Raw genomic sequence first — 18,729 nt, 5'->3', positions numbered from 1 at the left:
TTGTGCACATACTTGCATTGTACTTTTTTTTGAAGCAGCTTCTCAAGCTCTGATAAAACTATATGCAAAGTTAAACAGAGATCTTGTGGTATCTGCAACTCTCAAGTCATTCTGCTACTTAAAATACTGTCGTCAGAAATTGGTTTGCAATCAGTTTTGTGGTGTTGGGTAATATCCATATTTGGTGGCAATTTTTAATGACAATCCCAATCATTCAAAAATCATAAGTCAGGCCTCAAATCATAAAAATATTTTAAAAACATATTTTATTTTGGGGGCTTTATTTGCTTTTTGGTTTTTGAGCCATTAGTACGCAGCAAGGCCATGTTTTCAAGCTTTTCTCTGCAACCATGAGGAGTAGGACATTTTTTCTTTTTTAATTCAGAAAAAGCAAAGGGGGAAAAAAAGACTGCTGACTGGCCTATAACTGACATGACTTTAAACACATACTGTGAAACTCATGGTAAAATCATGAGAGCTGACAATAGTGAACTCCAGTTTTAATAAGGTTCCAAGGGACACCTGAAAGTTTCATGAAACGGATGTTTTGGATAACAGATATTTGGGTTCTATATTAATTTTGAAAATGAGAGACAGAAATGAATTCCAGATAACTAAGTTCTGGCTAATTAGACTTTGCAACACTAAAGGTTACCTGCTTCACTGAAATGAACTCTGGTCTTTCTAACCTGACACTTATTTTTCCCACTCTATTTTACTTGATTATATTGCAGATGTAAAAGTCAGTTAATACTTACTGAAATGAAATGTTGTTGTTGTCCTATATGCGGAAACAGTAACAATGAGTTCAGAGAGAGATGTATTCTAGTGGTGTAGATACGGGCCTAGGCACCAAGAGGTCCTATGTTCTAATCCAACATATGAGTCAATGTGCAATTTTTGGGTGCTTTAAACTGAGGGACTGATTTTTCAGAGGTTCTCAGCACCAGTATCTCCAATTCATGTCCCTGGGATCTAAGGGTGGACAAAATTTCTGATAATGAGGACCAACATCTCAAATTGGATTTCCAAAAATAGTGCATATTTTTGAAAATGTTGGCCTAACCTCTGCTTTAGTTTTCCTATGTTGTAATATGGAAAGTGCCATATACTGTCCTTGCTAAATACAGCAGAACCTCAGAGTTACGAACACCACAGGAATGGAGGTTGTCCGTAATTCTGAACAAAATGTTATGGTGGTCCGTTCAAAAGTTTACAACTGAGCATTAACTTAATGCAGCTTTGAAACTTTACTATGCAGAAGAAAAATGCTGCTTTCGCTTTCTTTTTTAGTAGTTTACATATAACACAGTACTGTACTGTAATTGTTTTCTTTTTTTGTCTTTGCTGCTGCCTGATTGTGTACTTCAGGTTCCAAATGAGGTGTGTGGTTGACTGTTAAATATGTAACTCTGGTGCTCATAACTCTGAGGTTCTACTGTAGTCCTTGCAAAACAAGACTAGAGAATGTTTCATTTTCACATGGTCAAAACCAAACAGCTGATGCCCTGATAGCATTGGTTGAAAATGCACATATACTCTTACTGGTCCAGAGTCTCAATTATATCATCAAGTAAGTTACAGATTAGCCATTGGAATGCTACATCCCCCAACTAAGGCTTCTGCCTAAAAAGTTATGGCAGGTTATACCACAGAGCTAAAGTTGATTTAAAGCAGACTGCTTTTTGACTAAGTAGACTTTCTAAACCAGCAGTTTGGCCACGCTGGCTGCTATTGCTTTATATTGCTTAGGATACCCTCCAAATTTAGCTCAAAGGGAATTTGGAGCAAGGAATTTGATAACATAGTCTCATGCCATTGGATAACAGCATACAACTGTTTCTTGCTGAGATCAAGATTTTAGATCTTTTGCAGGTCAGCCTACAATGAGTTAAATTTTAGTTTGGCTCCTCCTTAAAAAACATCCAGCAGTGCTTTAGAATTTGAACAACTCATCATCAACTATTGTGAAGCATCTAAACTCAACTGAAGTCCATGGAACTGTGTTGGTTTACACCAGCTAAGGATCTGGCCGGGAATCCTTTAAAAGCACTAGGGATAGTGCCACTCCTTTTGTACCTGCTTCTAGTTTGTGTATGTTTGTTGGTGAATTCCTCTGCCTGATGAGTTGGTGAGCCGCAAACACAGTTTTACCCAGTTAGACATATTGGCAATGGCAAAATGGGACAAAAAATAACAGATGGATGCATCCGGTTTAGTTGTGTCAAAGATATGGCTGCATCATGTGTCAGCTAGAGATAATCTAATGCTAATGTTCCCATCTCACAAATATTCCTGTAACTCATTTCTGCTAAATATATGCTAGTGTCAATACTAAGCCATTGTGCAAGAACTATATCTTTTAGAGTGGTAGTGACTCGTACAATATCTATCTGCAATTTCCAGTTACTATCAATCTCCTAACTAAGTTGTCTCTCTCTCTCTCAGATTCTATATCTATCTATCTATATAATATATATGGAGAAAAGAAATTACCCCAAATTTCTGATGATGATGATCCTTACCCTTTTATATAGTGCTTTCTGTCTCCAAGCCAGTCTAAAAATACAAATTAATGTTCATGTTACCCTTCAAAGTTAAGTTTTACCATCCCCATTTTACAAATGAAGTAAAGAGATTACGTAACTTGCCCAATGCTATAAAATGAATCAGCAAGAGCTCCCTGTACTGTATTCAGACTGCACCTCAATTACCCTTTTGGGTGCTTCTGTATTTATAACCATTGTCAATGTGATATTGGGTTCTGTGTTGTGTAACTAATGGTGATATTGGGGGGATTTATGTTCAGGATACAACTCCAACTAACTGTGTTTACCTACTGTCAGGTGCTACTTAGAACTTCACTAGCGAATTCATTTATTTGTGAAAAATGTGCCCAAATGATGGTCTCTCTAAATGTGCTTTATCCAAATCAAACTCTCAAATCAGTCACTTAGTTCTTTGGTAATTGCTTAAAAAAAAGTCACTCTGCATACACTTATGTTACTATGCCAAAACTGTGTAAGCAATAGTTTGCTTTGTAGGAACCTGGCCCAAGTCCCACTGATTGAAGTGGGGAGTCTCCACTAACGTTAATGGGCTTTGGATCAGGCCTTAAAAGTGCAACTTCTCTGGGTGCAACTTTATTCTTTGGAGTTTCTCTCTTCCTCTCCCCTTCCTTGCACTTTTTTTTTTGGCATCTCGCGAATAAGAAACAAACAAAAAAAGCTTTTGCTATATTGATCTAAATCAAAGCCCAAATAATGCATTACTTCTACCCACAACTACAGAATGACTTTTATAAAAGATAAAAGGCAAAAATGTTGTTTGCTATACAAATTTTCCAGTGTTTGCAGCAAGTATGAGCTATCAGTATGATACACAAGTTACAACGGGCAACAAACAAGAGATCACTTTATTAACTCCTAACATTTCAACAGGGTTCTGGAATGCTTAAATTGAAGACCCAAATTGAAGTCAAAGGACATCATTCTAACTAATGCAAGGCACTACAGAGGCCACATTTGGATAAATATATGTAGTGTTCTTGTTACCATATAATATGATATAAAATGCAGAAAATATTGAAGAGCATATTCAGGATTATATAGGAATTCAAATATTTTATTCTAATATGATAGACAAATTACAGTAGTTAACCATTCTTTGGAAAAGTGAAGATTTAGAGCCTTATTTTGCCATTGCAGGTGAATCACACATGTAAGATTTTTGAAATTAGTCCGTATTCTGCACAAAATAAACGTGCATACACTTGAAGGATGTGACTTGCTATGCATCCCATCAAAGTACTTAGAGTGTGAGTAAAAGTGGTTAACTAGGGAAATGAGCAGGTTGAATTTATTGTAATTAGATGAATTTCATATTTGTGAAAGTGAGAAGCAGTGCATTATCAACAGGCAGGCATGGTACAGAAACACACAGTGTAAGCTTGCTGACAGAGTTCTTAGTACATCTCAATCCTGAGCTTGACAACTCTGCTATTCCAGATTTTGTTCTCTTCTAAGAGACTTCTGACCATATTGAATGAATTAAGTAGTAGTTTGTGATGTGAATAACATTTTAAAAAATCTAAATTCTGCAAACTAACACTTTGGTATCACGCCTTTGTCAGGGCATTAACTCTGTGGTTCCAAGTGTTCTGTAGGTGACTGGTGAGATGGAAGGGGAACTGAGAGATTAAAGTTATCTGGGACATATGAGAAAGGGGACCAAAAAAATCAAATATTTTAGCCAGTTATGAAAATGGAGAAAAAGGAAAGTGAGATACAATATTAAGGGGAGGGGAATGTCAAATAGAGTAGACTTTCTGATTTAGAAGAACTAAAAGAATAGCAAGTTTAAAATGTCCATACATTCTCTTCTTCTAGTGTAAACTTAGGGCATTGAAAGTGAAGTTAGATAATCTGGGTTTGAGTCTCGGCTTTGTTGCAATCTGTGCTCAAGTCATTGAACCTCTCTGTGCCTCAGTTTTCCCATTTGCAGACTGGATATGATACTTTTGTAACTCACGGGGATGCTGTGAGACTAATACTAATTCATCAATGTTCGTAAAGCACTTTATGGAAGACGTTATTGATGTGCAAGATATGATTATCTTGGTTCTCAGTTAATTGCACGTGAGGGCAAGTGTATTAAAATTCTGATTCCTGCGTCTCTACCCTAGAGTGCCAATCCTTCCCCTAACACCTAAAGCCTCCCTCTACCTTTCCACTATAGGAATGACCTGAAACCTGTCTCCTCTTCCCAATCCCCACTTGCCGTTTTCTTCTTCTCTCAGTTTTGGCACATTACTGATTCTTTCCCACTTTATGGACATGTACTCCCAGATGAGCCATCTTTCCTCTGCCAGTTCCCAGCCAAAACAAACATCAGTGTGAGTTAAACAAACAAGAAAAGCTGGAACAGTTGGTTTGATCCCTAAACTAAGAAAAGTAGCAAAGTACATTTACTTTTCATTTTACAACCACAAAGCTGAATGCATGGTTTTGCACTTAACTAGATATATTTGTTGATTAAAAACTGTGTTACTTCAGCTTCAAGAAAATGACTGCCATTTATCATCACAGTTAGCACAGTTAGTAGTCAATGATTTGCAATCCAAATGTACTCATTTTTAGAACCTGTGATTGATAGAGTGTATCAACTGGTTGCATAGTTTGCAAAGAGGGGAAACAAGTACTTATCAGACTTCAAGGGCTCCTTTTTCAGTGCCTGTAAACAACTTTTGTACATTTATTTGGAGCATTAGGCATATTTCCAAAAGTAAACTTTTTAATGACAATTAATGACTGTTGCTGTTGGAAGAGGTGGCCAGAAAGCTTTCAGTAAATCGCAGTAACATCCTTAAGAGCTCCCTAACTATTTGGGGGAATTTTTCGGAATTAATAGATGCTAAGCTATAACACGAGCACCAGAAATCCTTCTAAAAATGAAGCATCTGAAGTAAAGTAACATTCTTAACATGAACTTCATTTTGTTTCTTAAAGAATACACGCAGCACAAAACAAACCCCTACCCTTCAAATTTACAGCATCCCGAGAGTAGAGATTTCACTGTTAAGAGCATCCTGGGAGAAGCAATAAGTAAAGGCAACTTTCACACAGCTATTTACTGGAGCTCTTGGGAAAAGTTAAACAAAATATGCTTTAATAAATAAAACAGAGTTAATTAAAATCCACTTGAAAAGCTAGCATAGGGGAAAAGTCAAAGGAAAATTACCCATTACCATGTGGTTAGTGGAAACATAATTCTGTTTGGAATGAGACAGTATCTCATTGAGGGATTGAGTCTGCCATCCTTTCTCATGTCGGATAGTATCTTTTTTTAGCAAGTGATCCCATTGAAATTATTGGAACTATCTGACAGCATGAGTGAGGGGAGCAAAATAGTGCCTGCAGTATGCATCTTGAAGCATCAAGCTGGTAAATCCCTTAAAAATTATGGGGGGTGATATTGTATAATTATAGGTAGAGAACATTTTAATATTTTTATTCAAGTACTAAGTGTGGTACTATTGAAGAAACATTAATGAAGAGTTGTCTACTATAATTTAAAGTGAAAAATGTATTTTCTAAATCTAGTTTCAACCAGGACAGTCATGCAGAGAACCAAAATAAACCTAGTACTCTGGGGCTGGATGTCTCAGAGGATAAATAATAGGATATAGAAAAGACCACCTCTTCTTGCCGGTAGAAATCTAGCACTGGTCACTAGTGATTGAAAGAAATTACCATCTGGTTGCTGTATGGTGGCCTCTGACAAATAAGTTTGGTTTGAATCCATTTTGTAGTAGATACTTGACATCATCACAAAAATTACCATAGCAATTGACAGTAGTTGGTACTCTTGTGGCCAGTCTGTGGCACATTGGCAAGATGATGTGGGAAAACCACCACCTACCTGATCTCTGGATATACAAAGATCTTCAGATTCCAAAGCTCTGAATCTGGCACCTTTCACCTGCACTAATATCACATCAGAGAAAAAAATCTGACCCAATATTTTGCATTGTAGACAAGATCTCTCCTATACTGCTTATTACTATAATGTATATTGCTCAATGGAGAGGAAGGGTTGTAGGTCATGTATCCTCCCCTGCCCTATTGACTTAATGGTTCTGGTTTCTGAACACTTTGCCCATGGATGACGTGAATAATATTGCCTGAATGCATTTTTTACCAGCACTGACATCTGCAATTTGACATGTAAAATTTGGACTCAACCACCATTTTGAGTTCAGATTTATTCATAACTTGGTTAATATATAATGCAATATCAAAGTTGTGAAACAGTGTGAAGACTTTTTAAAATCATGCTTGCTGAGCTTTGTAGAGCACTTTGAGACCTACTGACAGGGGTGAAAGAAACTCCGAAGACTTACTGGTATGGGGGCCGGCTCGGGCCCCTCGAAGGGGTGGGGCCTCGGACAGAAGAGGCGGGGCTGCGGGGGGGGGTCAGCATCCCTCAGCCAGCCCTTCCACACGTGTTCCAAATGAAGTGTGAAGAGTCAAATTTCAAATACTTTATGCATCTTTTCCCTGCAGAAATAAGTAGGCTTCTTATAATTGGTAAAAAACTAATTTATAGGTATCATAGAATATCAGGGTTGGAAGGGACCTCAGGAGGTCATCTAGTCCAACCCCCTGCTCAAAGCAGGACCAATCCCCAAGTTTTGCCCCAGATCCCTAAATGGCCCTCTCAAAGATTGAACTCACAACCCTGGGTTTAGCAGGCCAATGCTCAAACCACTGAGCTGTCCCTTCCCCCCAAACAATTTGGAGATGCCAGGGATTGTACCCGGGACCTCATACATGTGAAGCATGCACTCTACCACTGAGCTACATCCCCTTCTCCACTGAGCTACATCCCTTTCTGGTACTGGGCTTCAATCTTCACCTTTGGTGCATGGGCATGTACTTGTGTTAGTAGGGTCAGCTGTGTTCAGGGATGGATGAACCCTCAAAAGAGGATGGGTTGTATTAGGTCAGCTGCCTTCCCCAGGGGTTTCTAAAAAGAAGGGCCAGCTTTAATTTGCAGATAGAGCTGGACAGAAGCCCTTCAGGTAGAGGCTGTTCAGTGTATGCACATTTTCAAAGTGCAGGGAGCTTGTCAGATCTAGGATTTTGGTTCAGGCCTCTGCTATTTAGTTAGAGTTTCTGCCATTTGTTTTATCTGAAGTGGTTTGCTCATCCCTAGTACCATAAACTACTACAGACAGCCCTAACTGGTTCTTAATCAACTTCTGTTCCCAGCGTAGGAGCCAACACAAACTTTGTACTGTTCTGTAGGAGGTATTCCTTTGATTGATGCTGTTTCCAGTAGCATTTGGCAGAGTGCCTGTAGCAGCTGAAGTGGTAGTAGCCTACGCCCTCTACTTCAGGTTTAGCTGATAACCCAGAAAAAAACTGTCATGCCTCTGGTGGCTGAGAAACATAGGAATGGCCAAGGCCAGTTTTTCATTGTTACATTCTTTTCCTTATTGTACGACAGCTGAGTCTGGTTGCAGCACAGACTATGGCAGTTCAAGATCAGACTTGTAGATAGAGAAAAACAAAGAAGTGTGGAAGGAATTGAAAAGACAATATATTGCTGTAACAACTTTAGCTCTGATATAATGTCTAAGAAGGATACAACGTAGGAATTTCTTGTGATACAGAAAATTAAATTTTCTATTTAAATTTTGTTGTGATACAGCAAAGTATCGGAAAGAGAAAATTGAATTTTCTATCTCAGATACTTTGCTGTATCACAGCAAACTCCAGCCCTGTACCCTCCACAGACAGTATATCGGCACTAATGCTGTAACAGCAATCTTGTCTTTTCAATTCCTTGCACACTTCCTCTCTTTATTCTTTATTTTGAAATCTCATCTCACAGGCCAACTGCCATAGGCTGTGTTGTAACCAAACTCAGCTGTCATGAATGAAATAAATTGTACTTTGCTGTTTAATGGATGTGTGGTTCATCAAAATTCATATGAAGTAGGGGGTGATCTATAGTTATCTCTGTTATATTGCAAAACAATATAAATACAGTTTTTAAAATGAAACTATTTACAGAAAAATAGGTGTTGGTGTCTGGGCCTGGGGAAAGAGGCTTAGGAGGGGTGGGTAGCTCAGGAATTTTCTGTGGGAAACCTGTGTCCTAATCCTGACCAAACCACTGACTTGCTGTTTGGCCATGAGCCTGCCTGTGCTTTCATTTCCCTATCTCAAAATTATGCATAATACCCCCCTCCCTCACAGCGGGGTTATAAGGATGAATCAGTTAATGGGCCAGATGTGCCCCATGAGTTTGGCTGGTGGAAACTGGCAGAACCCAGTCTGTGGACCCCCAGTGACAGCGAGTCTGCCTGGAGGCTGAAAGGCTGCGACAGCATCAATCGTCCAAACTCTACCCAGTTTGGGAGCTTGGAGCTAGCCATGCAGTACCAACAGCAGGCAGGGCCAGGCATGTAAAATGCACTGATTCACTGGATCTCAGGGAGTCTCATTTGGTAAGGCTTCTATGGATGTCTAACTGGATTTCCCCTTCCCTTTATCTGGTCAGTGGAGTTCCTACATGAAAGGGTAGTGGTGTGCCGTCTGCCCCACACAGGAGTAAATATTTTCCTCCAATGCAATTGGCCCCCAAAGATTGAGGGAGCTGTTATTTTCACCCACACCTGTACACAGGAGAGTGAAAATGGTCCATCATTTGGAAAATGTTATAACATGTAAGCGCTAAACATGATTGCTTTGACTTTTTTATTTATTCCTTCACTACTTTTCTTTGCAAACACCCAGTTTTTAGCTTTAGGAGATAAAACACTCTTCCCAAACAATCCGCACAGCTCCTGTTCAGTCCAATAAATCAATAAAAATCCCACATCAACACTTAGCCAGAATTTCTAAAGCAAAATCTGAGATTTTCAGAGCAGTCTATAGGATTTAGACACACATCCTCCATTGTCCTTAATTTTAATGTGTCCAAATCCCCAAGATTGTTCTGAAATCTCAACCCTTGTTTTCTTTCCCATTTTTAGAACTATCATATTTTACATCTTATGTACTATTTCCCCCCACCCCTCCACAATCCAACACCATGGACTGGATGTCCCAGAGAGAGACTGAAGTGGTTGCATGCACAACTGGTATCCACAGGTGAGGAGAAGACTTTTGAGACAGATTTCACCATCTTTGTGTGAGCTGTTTGCAAGGGTATTTTAATTGATTTAAATCACTATTCAGGTTATACAACCAGCATCAATAAGTAGGCATAGAGTTATACAAAATGTTCATCTTGAGGTCATGTGAAACCTGGCTTCAGGTTTTGTCCCAAATGCAAAATTCAGTCCAGTTTCATAGAATGATTACAAATCTTTAAAGTAACCTGAGCCAATTTCTGTGTTTACATTTGAACCATGCAAAATTCAACAGGAAATCCAGTAACACTCAGCAGTTTTCATTGTTTTTCCTTGACTTGAGGTTCATTGAAACCCAAAACCTCACAGTGAAATGCAAAGGAGAGAATATACATGGAATATACATGAAGAAAACATATGCAGGACTCCCTGTCAGAGGAAACCAACAAGTTTCTAACCGCGCTAATAGGTTGGTCGCTGTTTTGCAAGTAGTAACATAAGGCTCATCCACCAGTACCTAAATATTTGGATTCACTCAGAGTTTTCCAAAAGTGGTAAAATACAACATAAAAGCTTTTCATAAACTGTTTCACAAAATGCTCTTCTGAGAATCAGTCCCAAGTTACAGAGAGAAGATTACATTGAAATCAAAGGAGCGACTCACTAGTTTGGGGTAAAATGAGGAGGCTCAATTTCCGGCAGATGACTATAAATGTAATATTTGGCTGTCTTAAGTGAACCTGTCTCCACTATGGAAAAGATAGCCATGGAAGACTATTTGGGAACATGTCCTCTAGCCTCATTAGCTTGTCTTGTGGCATGGTGAAAGACTTAAGAAATTATATTTCTGTTTTCTTCAGTGGCTGAGCTAGACCTTTGTGTCTCCTATCTGAAACTTTTCTTTTATGAATTTGTAGAGTACCATTATGTGGAATACCAACTGTTAATCTTTTGTCATGTTGAAAATTAACCAATCCATGATCATACACTAACATCTCAACTCATAACTGTTTAGTTTCCATAATAGCCTATTGTTAGGGACTTTATCAAAGGCTGTTTGAAAGTTCAAATGAATTATATCTATTTGTTTTCTTTTCTATTCTGAAGGAGATATTTTGGCTTGGTTATGATCTCCCCTGACATCCAGGAACCATGCACAGTTCTGAATAGAAATTGTACTAAGCTACTTTAGCAGTAGGATTCTTCTTCACTGATGTGGTCCACAGAAGGCTTTACATCCATCCAAGGATGCATATTTTCATGTGTGTGTGTATTATGACTGGGACGTGGGCAGTCTGACTTAGTGGTCGGGAATCAGGAGGGAGGCTGGGTCTGATACCAGAAGATCAGAGTCTGAGACAGGCCAGAGGGCAAACTCAGGTCAGGAGGCAGGCATTGTCAGGTTATCAGATTGGCAGCAAGCACTAGGAGCAGGTATCTCAGGGGAAGCAGTCCAAAGTAGGGAGAACCCACTTGCATGAACAACTTCCTGTTCCTGTGCTGGTTTTATATAGAAGTTGTGAACCAATCAGGATGCCCAGTATTCTGCCAATCAGATTTCAGGACTGGGGTCCTCTGCTGGAGTTCAGCTCCTATTCTGATGATAGTTAGCAGTCACTGGGTGGCAGGTTGCAGCTTATTAGCTCTGAAGTGCCCTGTGGACCAGGTTTCAAGACCCACGGTCCCCTGACAGTAAGGGAGGAGCATTAGGTGACCCCTACCCCACATCAGAAAATAATATAGAGAAAACTGCAAATAGAACCTCAAGAGTTTCCTGCCCTGTACATGGATCTTATCACCTAGGGACACGAGCTGGTTTTGTTGCCTAACTAGCAAGCTGAGGTTCTAGCAGATAATAGCATGTACACAATCTGTTTGGATGCCCAATTCTTTTTGTAGGTAGCTGCAGAATTTTCAAATATGGTTTTTTGTTTACACCTACACATACAGTTTACTTGACCCCTTCATTCAAGATATCAAATTTGTGGCCCTTTTGGCCTCCAGTTTTCAAAGGTAGCCTTGTAATTTGCCACCCACAAATTTGTACAGACAAATGGATGGTCTCATTTTTGGTGGGGGCCAATAACAGTAGGTAAACAATATCCTTCCTTCCTTTCATGCAACTGCTGTAGTAACCCTTGCATTGACTTTAGGGGGAGTTGGTTCAGACACTTAGGGTATATGTCCACTGCAATAAAACACCCGCACCTGGCCCCTGTCAGCTGACTTGAGCTCATGGGCTGTGGGGCTGTAAAATTGCAATGTAGATATTTGGGCTTGGGCTGGAACCTGGATGCTGGGATCCTTCCCCCTTCATGGGGTCTGAGAGCCCAGGCTCCAGCCTGAGCCCAAATAGCTACACTGCAATTTTATAGCCATGCAGTCCAAGCCCTGCAAGCCTGAGTCAGCTGATATGGGCCAGTTGTGGGTGTTTTATTGCAGTGTAGACCTTAGAGACCATCCGTTACTTAGTCTGAAGTTTAACTGTCCTTTGGTAGGTCTTCACCTGTACTTAGGGCTATATTTCTTCTCCATCCAAGATTCCTACTGAAGTCAATTAAGTTTAGTGTTCACTTATTGTGCAGTTGTGGGATTTCTGTGTGTTACATCAATTACGTTTGTAATTAACTATGATAAGAAAGTAATGTCTTATTAGGATGGTATATTTGTACTATATAAAATTAATACTATTTTAAAATTACACGAGAACTATTTTTCTTTATACACAAAAGTCTCACTTGCATTAGAAATCCAAAACACATTTGAAGGTTGTTCCCGAGGTGCATTTTGCATGCATTTCTCTTCTGGAGATCAAAGAGAGCTGTGCATGTGGAAACCCTAAGACTCAGACATTTAATAACTAGTGTCCCTGTCCCTGGATTTAGACACAAATGTATATGACTTAGATTTTTCTCTTTTAAAATGAAAAAGTTACAGTTTGAACTCATTTACTTAATAATTGTCAAAATATAGTAACATTCAGTTTTACAGCATAACCAATGAAACCGTGACCATGTCTGCTCCTTTGTATATTCAGCCATTTGCAACAGTATAATCAACTATTGCCTTCCATGGGGTGTATTTAGTCAGCAAAGAGCTCAGATGCTAAACTGTGATATACATTGTACCACAAGCAGCATATTGTTTTCATTCAGTCTTTTTAATACCTGTAGTTTTCTCTGGATATGAAGACTCTTTGTCACAGAAGCTCCTTTTTGATGTGGTTCACCTTTGATTGTGCAGAATCAACTGCTTTGAATTATTTTTCTGAATTATGTCCTGTGCACCGTTTTTTTTTTTTTTTTTACAGTGTTTACTTGCAAAGTGATTTTCATGCAAAGGAATTTCATAGTGGAAGCAGTTGAATATTCACAGCAGGAAAATGTCTCTTTCCTTAAGTGGGAGGAAATGAACTTTTCACTGCACAACTCATTATTATTACCTCTGTTAACTCAATGATATTTAAAAAGTTATATTTTTCCATTACTGTGCCATTAAGATATTCTTAACTACTGTCTGTCACACTTGGGTGACGAAATGTTGTAGTAGATGTTTAACTATAGTTGCACTGTACGGTAGGTAAGGAAATGGTCTAGTTACCCAACTTAGAGTAAACTAGTGCACTTAGTAAACTTAAACTATAGCAAATTCAGGTGCATGTTTCAAAAATCCTTCATTTACAAGGTCATACACAATTAAGTAAAGTGAAGAGAATATAATTATTTAGTAGCACCTTCGTTTCTTAAAACAATCTGAGGAACAGAACTTGTTCAGTAATTATAATTTATAGGGTACTGATAGCTTAAAAAGTTCCAAGCACTTGCAGATTTCAAGGAGAACCCATGCAGCTTCAGAAAATTCTGCAGTAGCTGAAAAAAAAAATCCCACTGGCTTCCACCATGGGAATTCAGAGGCATCATCCATCATTTTAGGCGTAGGGAGGTTAACATTTTATAGTACTAATCTTCTGAGGCTCTAATTTGTACTCTACTGTGAAACTAAAAAGAAAAAAGTGGTGGTGGTGGTTAGTAAACCTGCTCTGGGGGAGTTTTTTGTAATTTTCCCTTTTTACTTCTTTAAACCCATTAATATATTTCTGTCAGCCAAGAAGGAATAACTATAGCGAGAGCTATATTTTTGTCCATTCTCACATGCCATTTTATGGAACAAGCTTCTGCATGCAGCTGTTTTTTCCCTCAAGAAAACTGAGGAAGCATGTTTTGGCTGATTGTGAGAGGTGTGATGATTAATTACATTAATCTGTATGCTGCACTGAATTCCACTTGATTTTGCAGATTGGAAAATTATCTCATGTGAATGTTATGTTATTTAAAACATGAATTTTCATTTGTATTATGTAACATTAATACTGTTCTGTGTGTTCTGTTGTGCTATGTACTCTACAGACATATAGTAACTGAAAGTCATGAATAGTATGAATTTTTCATGCAGCCTTAATCCAAGGTGTGCTGATATAATTTTAAGTGCAGTCAGTGTTCTTGAAAGGTCCTAGGTGGACGGTAATAGAGTCCATAGTCCTTCCTTGTACAATTATGGCTTAGGCAGCTAATGTGTAAGCTTTGTCAAATTGCCTGTCACCTATGAGGTCTTAGAATTCATCCTTGTGAGGAAAATTTTAAGCGGGAGAAGATGGCTCAGTCTGCATGTCCACTCCATTTTTGGACCTCTGCTTGGATTGATGATGATGGTGCTGGGTTTCATGATGAGGATCAATCACTGGTAGGTTGACTCGAGAGCTGTGAACAGAGATTGTCAAAAGAGAATAGTTGCAGACTCTCTGTTTGAAGGTAATGGGACTTGGCGAGCGTTTGGTCAGTCTGTCTGCATTGTTTGGTTGACTGTTCTGCAGCTGGAACATGGGACGCTGAGTAAGCAGCCGAGACAGGGCTGTGTGACTCAGCCGAGACAGGGCTGTGTGACTCTGACACTTTGATCAGCTCTGTTGTTTCAAGTGTCTGGTTAATTAGAGGGAATATGGAGAAGAAATGTGAGAGGCTTTCCTTCTAGGTTCAGCTCTACGTGCAATTCCATGATGGCCAGCAATCAAACAGTGGTGGTGACATGCAACTAATGTGCTGGGTTTTCTTTCCTACCTAAAGCTGGAAGGGGCTTCTTGTGCATGGATGCAAATTGGTGGCTGTGCTGGAGGAGCAGATTCTTGCATTGGAGGGGCAAGTAGAGGAACTACTGAGAGTCAGAGGATCTAATTCAGTCTGGCCTTGGAATCTATAAGGTTAAGACCCTTGTAGCAGGACAGCCTGCCACTTTAAGAGCCAGGAGGCCTAAGTTAGCCTCACCCTGCCCTGGGTATTGGACTGAAGAAGATAAAAGCCCAGCAGTTAAATCCTGACTGGGGAGGAGAGCAGACCGATGGCTCTTAACTGGGGGCGGGGGGGCAGGGGGCAAGAAGCCTGGTTAAGGGTCAGGAGTTGTCTGCAGACTATTGTTTGGTCAGATGCCTTGTTAGGAGGGTAGGTTTGGCTCAGATTGTAGGTTTGATCAAAGCCCAGGTACCTGTTGATGGGTATTGAGACACTGTTGCAGCTGAGGTCAGGCTGTAGGGAAGGGAGTTGGATGCTGAATCAGCCTGGGCTGAAAATTCCTTTGTTTTTTGCTTTTCTTGGACTTTGTCTAAAGGATTCTGTTACCCCCAGAATGGGTTGAACTCTCTAAAGCAGCTTGGCTGGAGGGCCAAGCCATATGTATGACTGGAGTAGGCCAAAGAGCATGGTGGGGAAGCTGAGGCAGAGATGCTGCAGTGCCACATTGCAGATTGGGGCATTCCAGGATGGTGAGTTGTGTACAATGCTATAAGTAGCTAATATGATAGAGGTATAAGGTGGGTGAGGTGGTAATTTTTTTATTGGACCAACTTCTGTAGGTGAGAGAGACAAGCTTTCAAGCTTACACAGAACTTGTTTCTCTTCTCTCTCTAATATCTTGGGACCGACATGGCTACTACAACAGTGTATACAGATATAAGGTGAAAGACAGAACAATTTTAAGGGAAATGTCTAGTCCAGATGCTTCCAGCTAGTTTCTGTGAGCACCTTGCTGTATTGTCTCTTCAAGTATATCTAACCCCTTCTGATGTCATTATTGTTGTCTAGGACATATACTGTGACACCCATGCACTAAGTAGTGCTTTCAAAAAGGAGCATTTTGCACTAGGTTACAATTTGTTTCCAGTGCTGTTCAAAATGGTGTGTTTGATTTATAAAGCCCTTGTGGTTTGAGTCCTGGTTATCTCTGAGACAGCATCTATTCTTTCATTCCATCCCAAGAGATGAGATTAACTGAGATACACTTGCTGATAGTCCCCAGATCTGAACCATGTAGGGCTGGAGCCAGGGCTTTCTCACTGGGGATCCTCGGTTCTAGAACTTCCTTCCCCATTGACCTTCAGGGCATTTGCAAGGTATCCAGTATATTTCTATGCAGGCCTTTGCCTGAGAGCATATTATGGACGACTGAATTTTTTGTTGCAGTTGGGGAGCTGTGTTTTCTTGAGGTTTTCTTTAGCTTGACCCTTTTTGAGTTAATATCTTGATTTTTTTCAGAAGTGCTGAGCATTAAAACAATGGAACCTGCAGGTGCTCAGAAAGTCTGGAAAATCAGATGTGTTTTAATTGGCATATTTTTTAAATGATGTACATGAAACTAGAGTTTGAAATAGGCACATCTTATAAATTAAAAGGTAAATGTTCAGAAAATTTTATAAAGCTGATGAGAGAAAATACACTGACTTGTTAATGCTATGCTCATGGGATAATCTTGAACAAATACTGGAGTCCCAGATGGTTAGAAAGTTGTGTGATATCTGCTCTGTACAGTGTCTCTCTGTCATTTGTATGGGCCATTCAGTATGTGGGCCATAATGATTTCTGATATCTACTACTCTGTGGTTTTTACTCAGATGAGTGAGTTTTATGCCCATAGAAGTAATCTTGGGAAACTGAAATAGTTCCTTGAAGTGTGTGTTGCAGGGGTGGGGATTCCCACTGAGTGATGCTTCATGGGAAAATAAAATGCTTAATAAATAATACTATCTGCTACTGTATAAAAAACAGATTCTACCCTCAATCTTTATACAAACCTTCCATTGACATAGATACTTCCATTGATTTTAATTAGCTTTGGATCAGGTCCCAGACGAGTCTGAGATATACAGCCAGATTTTTCAAAGATCATTTTTAAATGCGTATGTTTGTTGCTGTGTCAAAGACTCTTGTTGTTTTATGAGTCATCCACAAATCCCACAAAACCTTGATCTTTTCAAAAAATTTTCACCAGTTTAAAAATAGAAAAAATATACCAAAAGTTAGATGTTGGCATTATTAAAAAAAACAAAACAAAAACTCAGGAATACAGCAGGAAAGAGTGACTCTCAAATGGCTAAATACATATTAGAGATTAGAGCATTTGTAAAATGCTGTTCCTTGATCTATTCACTCTATTCTGTAACCTTGATAAAAGTCAAAGGTGGTCTCAACACTGGCTTTCTGTGCAGGTTGTGAAATGAAGTACATCACTTATACAAAAGAATACCAGTGACAAATCTATTTGTAGGGAGAATTTTACTTTATTTTTCCATTATTACATCTCCATTTCAGAAACTGGGATTGTTGTCCTTTTGATCTCTTTTTAATTCCCCATACAGATTAACTGTCAAGCCTCCCTCATGGGAATTCCATCTATTTGCATCTGGGCAGGGATGTGGTCTTCCAGCCAGTAGTCATCAGACTTTAAGTTGGAGATATTGGTTTACTGGAACCTTGTGAGGATGCTCTGAGGATAAGTCCAGTAACAGAATAAATCATGTGTAAGGCTTTAGTGCCACAAGGAAACTTTATAGGGAAACCCAGAGTAATGAATACTAATGGGAGCAGTGTTTACAAACTAAAGAGCCAATAAAACAGAAGTGGATATTAAAACGAGGTTGGTAGTCCACCCTGGATTACTTTATTTAAGCTAATGAAATAAGGAATGGAAAATAGAAACATTTTAAAAAATCAAAAACCTTAGTTCAACAACTCTTTTTTTGCAAATTGACTAATAAAACCCCATAATCAAATTTTCCTCCAGATACCCCACTGAGTGGTTCCCCCTTGCACCAAGTCTGACTCTTATCTCATACTATGCATTAGGTAGAACTACTGAGTGCTTGTTTGCAGCCTCTTAAGGGCACAAAGTTTGGCTGGCTTGTTTGGCTAGATGGTGGTAGGGCCTATTGCTGTGAATAAGCAACTTCAGTAGTAGGAGAAAGAATGTGCTTGCAAGGCAGAAATAAGTGGAGTTTTCTGAGTCTCCGTGTAAGGCTGAGGTTGTGGAGCCTAAATCACGGCAGGAGATGACCCAGATTTGCCTGCTTATGGCGCTACCTGGAATGTGAGAAAGTTCGGTTCAAATCTCTGCTCTGTCTGAGTGAGTGATTTGGGATAAAAATAAAACAAAGCCCCTCCCTCTGCTCCCAACCAGGCAGAGCAAGGACTTTAACCCTGGTCTCCCAACACTTCAGGCCACTGCACTAACAATCAGGCTATAGAGAGTGTCCATGGAAATTTTTTTTGAAAGGTCTCATTTTCATTCCAGTGTAGAACAAAAACAAATTTTGAAACATTTAAATGTTTTGCAAAACTGATTTTCTTCTCTGGCCAGCCTTAGTTGCAAGTGGGGATTCTGTTTACATGAACCCAACTAGCTCTGTAGAAAATGATTATCGATGCTCAGAAACAAATGATAACCCCATGAGGTTTACATAAAGGAATCTTTTTTTAAGGGTTTGGAATTTTGTTCTTTTACTCAGATATTGTATAGTCATGACCAGGACAGGCCAAAAAAAAAAAAAAAGCACTGATAAGAGCTGGGTGAATATTTTTTGTTCAAAAATTATTTAAATGAAAATGGCCCTTTTTTCCTCTAAAACTACATGTTTGAAGAAAATTTTGGGGGCTTTTTTGGGGGGAAATCTTGATCAGCTTTTTCTCCCATCTCTGTCTGTTTGTTTTTTCTCTCCTCCCCACCATCACCTCTTTTTCAGTGACAAAATTAAAAAGGAAAAAGTT

The 18,729-nt window shown here is 39.3% G+C and overlaps 2 protein-coding genes and 1 non-coding gene across 5 annotated transcripts in view; 1 reads left to right on the top strand and 2 right to left on the bottom strand.

Moving 5' to 3' along the window:
- The window catches only part of CTNNA3 (catenin alpha 3), a 928,894-nt gene that overhangs the window by 354,265 nt on the left and 555,900 nt on the right, over nt 1-18,729 (top strand). The gene's annotated exons all lie outside the window — the stretch shown is intronic.
- Nucleotides 1-18,729, bottom strand: part of LRRTM3 (leucine rich repeat transmembrane neuronal 3) — a 138,146-nt gene that overhangs the window by 90,746 nt on the left and 28,671 nt on the right. The window contains exon 3 of one of the 3 annotated variants that reach the window (XM_073353446.1): nt 14,333-14,400. The exons of the other annotated variants lie outside the window; for them this stretch is intronic. Within the exon in view, the coding sequence (XP_073209547.1) occupies nt 14,374-14,400 (27 nt within the window). The 3' untranslated portion in view covers nt 14,333-14,373. Of the gene's footprint in view, nt 1-14,332; nt 14,401-18,729 lie in introns of those variants that run through there. 3 annotated transcript variants of the gene reach the window in all.
- Nucleotides 7,297-7,368, bottom strand: TRNAV-CAC (transfer RNA valine (anticodon CAC)). The gene has a single exon. It is a non-coding gene; the product is annotated as a tRNA-Val (tRNA).

Source organism: Lepidochelys kempii, chromosome 7, assembly GCF_965140265.1.
Source record: "Lepidochelys kempii isolate rLepKem1 chromosome 7, rLepKem1.hap2, whole genome shotgun sequence".
In the NCBI taxonomy this organism is placed as follows: domain Eukaryota; kingdom Metazoa; phylum Chordata; order Testudines; family Cheloniidae; genus Lepidochelys; species Lepidochelys kempii.
Note: the sequence above shows the minus strand (reverse complement) of the source record. Positions and strands in the feature narration are given on the sequence as shown.